This window comes from Falco peregrinus, chromosome 6, assembly GCF_023634155.1.
Source record: "Falco peregrinus isolate bFalPer1 chromosome 6, bFalPer1.pri, whole genome shotgun sequence".
NCBI classification, from domain to species: Eukaryota; Metazoa; Chordata; class Aves; order Falconiformes; family Falconidae; genus Falco; species Falco peregrinus.
In genome coordinates this window covers 16,427,930-16,432,666 of record NC_073726.1, presented here as the reverse complement: position 1 = coordinate 16,432,666, position 4,737 = coordinate 16,427,930, and the positions used below count along the sequence as shown (strand labels likewise).

General features: G+C 41.3%; 1 protein-coding gene across 1 annotated transcript; it reads right to left on the bottom strand.

Annotated features, from left to right (window-relative positions):
• Positions 1-508: 508 nt before the first annotated feature.
• SYPL1 (synaptophysin like 1) lies at positions 509-4,385 on the bottom strand. Its single transcript, XM_005243521.2, has 5 exons — positions 4,317-4,385; positions 3,455-3,573; positions 2,558-2,762; positions 1,496-1,684; positions 509-640 (listed from the first exon to the last, which is right to left on the bottom strand). The coding sequence occupies exons 1-5, from the start codon at positions 4,383-4,385 to the stop codon at positions 509-511; spliced, it is 714 nt and encodes a 237-aa protein (XP_005243578.2).
• Between the last annotated feature and the right edge of the window lie 352 nt (positions 4,386-4,737).

The window sequence follows — 4,737 nt, the reverse complement described above, 5'->3', positions numbered from 1 at the left end:
ACAATAATCTGAATGGAATATCCAGAAACCTACATGTGGTGGCTAAAATGCTGACAGAGCTACAAGTTCAACTCTGATGGCTCTTGCAAGGTATCAGTGATAGAAAGAAGCTGAACTGCTTTTTCACATGCCCTAGCTGCATTTATTTTTTGTTTTTTCAGCCAAGGCTTGTTATTATTGCAACTTCTTTAGTTCTAACCCAGATGCAGTTGCTTCTCACCCATCCCTCCTATGAGGCTAATTTAAGAACCTGGAAGGGTCAGCATCCAGATTGCTTCAACATTTTGCTCATCAAGAACTGTAATAAAAAGCTGCAAAATTTCAAAAGGCATAATATATTTCAAGGTAACTAAACACTTGGATTATCCGAGACCTTATGTCAAACCATCATAGAAAACAGAAGTTTATTCAAAGTATTATTAGTTATTATTGAAATAAATCATAATGGCTCCATGCTCTGTGGCAGCGTGACGTAAAAGTTGAAGCCCTTCAAATTATCTCCTTGGTTTTATACTCCTGTTTGAGCTGGATATGTTCCTTGACTTCGAGAAATTCTGTTTGATTGGTTGTGCAGGTTGTTGTCCTTGTACATAAACCAAATATTTACTACCCATAAAACCGTATTAAGGAAGCCAAACACCTGTAGGTTAAGAAAAAATGTGAGATTAAGTTGTTTTTGTTTGTTTGTTTGTTTGTTTTTTAAAAAAGACAGAATATGACCTCAAGGCAAACCAGAAAAAATTGCTATCTTTAGCACCCCTTTGATTGGAAAGACATTCCCACATGCTTTAGAGTATTACAAGACATTTTAACGGACTTCTTTGGAAGTCAGATAGTCATCATACTCTATCCTTGGTATGGAATTAGACAAGCTCTTTTCAGTCACTTGGCATGTCTGCATATGTACATCCAGAGCATGTGATTAACTACTACCGGGCCAACGAATAACAGCCAGAGTTTTGAAAAGCAGGAATCACTAGGAAGATCATACAATAAGCCTCATTTGCCCTGCTGTGAGGAGTTCTTCCTGTGAACATGAGCTTTATATCATTGTATTACAAGGAGCTTCCATTTGATGTGTAGAAGTGCTCACAGCTGACTAAAAAGCTAGGTTCAACACCAAAAGACAAAGCAGGAAGCATAGTGTTTCCTCCTTACTTATATCAGTCAAACCACTTGGGTGGCTCAGCAATATTTTATTTTGCATACAGTCAGAAATAACAGACTCAAATATGTCTAGAAATGCTGCATCTAAGAGCTCTAGGGACAGATCCTACAAGTTCTTTCTCTTAATTTCTTTGAAGAAGTTATTTCCTTCTGAAAAAGAAGTCTGGTCAGTGTTTTACCACAGCATTAATGGGCCTGAATGACTGATAACCCATAAACCAATCTTAACACATAAAGCAACACATGCAATCAGTAGAGCAAGGCTCTCAGGTGCCATTGGCTATTTTCTACATGTTTACTGTACCCATATGGCAGAAGGCGTACATACCACAGACACATTCAGAGTTCCCATGCTGGTCACAGAAGCAAAACGACAAGTTGTTCCTAGTGCTTTGCAAGATTCAATTCCTGGAATAATGCTGGCCCCTGTGGACATTTTGATGTCAGCAAGTGCCTTTGCCCAAGCAAAGGTACTGAAGAGCCACAGAAAGGCTGTTATGACAGTGATAGTGAAGTCCTGCGGAAGAATACTCATTATTAGGTGAAAAATTTTTGCATGAATGTAACATAAGAGAGCAAAGCAGAGACAGTATCAATTATATCTCCGAAATAACTGCATCAGCGTTACTGACCACAAGCAAATTTAGCTGTTAACCATGTTGTAATTACAACACAAGTTATATTCTGTGTTGATAATCAGCTACAAAACTGTATGCCTTTTGCACCTATCAAGCATAAGCAATTTTATCCTTAGTAAGAAATCAAGTGCTAGGCATCTTATTTTAGAAACTAATTTCTGATTATATGAATTTATATTAACTTATGTTACAAAAATTTAAGTCAAAGTTTAGTAAAGTGGGGGTGGTAGAGGAGATAGGACAGAGGATTTCAATCTGCTCACTAGGTCTGTTTCTGGGCACGCTCTGAAATTTCTCATTCGAGGATCAGGGCTTTGGTATTTAAGGTGACTAAAATGTACAAGATAACTATTTCCCTCTGCCAATTGTGTCTGCACAGCAGGTGCTCTACACAGGGAAAATTCCCAGAGACTAACAGAGGAGGTTCTGCCTATGGAACAATTCTATATTTAAATTAATAATACAAAAGAAAAGTTGTGTTGAAGACACTGTTTGCCTGAGGAGGTGGAACTTCATTCCACTCTGCTCCAATAACTGCATATGGTACGATGCCATGGATGTTCAAGGGCTTTGGGTCCCCTTTTCTGCTTGAGTGCTGTAGTGACTAGACTGAGATACTTGTGTTCACACTCCATCTAGCCTTTGGAACTACTGAATATTCATAAGTTATTCAGATAGTCTTGTATTAACAGTGTTTCTCATCTCTTTCTGGTTTCAAAGCCAAAACATCAAGATACCTTAGTATTACTTACAGTTAGCGGAAGCTTGTTATTTTGCCGATACACATGCTTATATCCAATATATACCACAAGTGCAGCAATGCAGTAGAGGAATACCAACACTGCAAGTGTAACAAAGAATTGTGCATAAGAGGAGAAGTTGCCCTTGAGATAGACATCAGTCCAAGTACCACCGCAATGTTTTGGGTCTGGTGCACTAAATACAACAGTATTCAACCTGCAAAGATTACAACCTTCATGTAGTTAAGGGTTTACTACATAGGGGAAACTTCATGTAGTCATACTTCCAATAACAATGCTTCAGCATTCTAGTTCAGTAAGTTTAGTCCAAAAGGCAATTTATATTTGTAGAAGGTATCAGCTATATGTAGAGGAATGAAGGCAGTGGGTTGATTGACATGGACGATGTGCAGGTGTAGCTCGTTCCCGCTAAGTGGCTAAATAGCCCTGAGGCTTGGGGGAGAGGGGGTCAGATGGAGGAGTATTGTCTAGTCCATCTTTGAACAAAAATATTATAACAGCACATCCAAAATAATCTTATTAGGGCTTCCAAAGCAGCTAAAAATTGATGAAGAAATAGGCTGTTACAATTAATTGTGTTGCTTTGCTTATTAATTACCTTCTGTAGCATTCATGCACTGCTATAATGGAGCTTAAGGTGGAACGATACAAAGCAGTAATACAGCCTGTTGCCATTTCTACCTACTTCTTTCTATAGGGCACTGACAACTACAATGCTTTGAACAATTATGACTAAATATTTATTTATTGCTACTACAGAGCAAATCAAAGGTTTCACACATTCATTCAGATATATACAGTAGGTACATATTCAAAGGGAGACAGATGGGGAATGACTGAATAATAAATAATTAGCATATGAGTGACAACTGAAGAGCTCATACTCACCTGAATGGATAAGCAAAAGCAGCTGTAACTGTTTTGTTTACCACATCTTTGCAGGAAACTAGAAGGGTAGTTTCACCTTGAAAGCCTCCACACGTGGCAAAAGTAAAGATGGAAAAAATCTATAGGAATTGATACATAGACATGTTAGTCCACACCTCTAGAGCTCAAAGGAAATAAACTCAGTATTTAGCTGAAACAGCTAAAGAGGGCAAGAAATGGGGACAGAGTTAGCAATGCTGAAGTATGAAGTGATGTCAAGAACTAATGAAAACATTGAGTTTCTATAATCCACAAACATGAGCAATACCTCTAGCAAGAGCCCATTTGAAAGTTCTTCTTGTTTATATTTCTTAGCTCTACTGCAGAAGTTTTTGTTTGTTTTTTAATACTAAAAGCCAGCACAGTACCTCTTGTGGTGGGTAAGAGAAGTATTTTTAGGAGTCCCAAACATCTACAACTGTAGATTGGAGTAGCTAGAAGGTACATGCTCAGAGTAATCCATACCAGCTTGACCCTCTAGCTCTTGTTTTCCCTTTGTTCCCTAGCAAAACCCTAAACCCCCAACAATCACAACACACAACAGCACAAGTCAGTATGACAGACTAACTAACAGTAACTAACGTAGATTTTATGTATCCGCAGAACTGTTTTCTCCCTCCCTGTCAGAGGGCTTGGCTGAAGAGCAGTCTGGTGTTGAACACCCACCATCAGCAACACCAGGCAGGGGGCAGGCAGCCCATTAGCACACACCTCTCCAGGCTTACCCAACTGAGGCACAGAGCAAAGCCAGGCCTAGCAAAGGGGAAGAAACAGCCCCACAAAGAGAACAAAGTCCCCCTCACACCTCCCCACCCCTACTCGCCCACTCGAGGACTTTAATAAAGCCCAAAGGCTCCAGCAGCAAGCCAAAGTCCAGCCTCAAGCCATCCATCCTGGGAGACACCAGAGCAGCCAGCAAGGACTCACACCACCACCTGCCTCTCCACAGCCACCTCCCTGTAGGGCTGGTTGCTGTGCTCTGCCCTGCCACACCCGCTCATCTCGCAGAGGAGCTGGCCTACCCTCCGTGACCTCATCTGGGGCTCTTCAGTGCAGGGCGGGCGCTACTGCCACCAAGGACCTTGTCTGTGCGTGGGGGAAGTGGTGCAGTACTGTCAAGGAAGGAGCGGTGTCAGCCATTTTGTGGCATGAGGCAGCAAATGTGTGGGACGCTCCTCCTCCCCCGGCAGGCTGAGGGGCTGCAGGGCTGCGATGAGGGCTGGCTGTGGGGGCTGCGGGGCTGC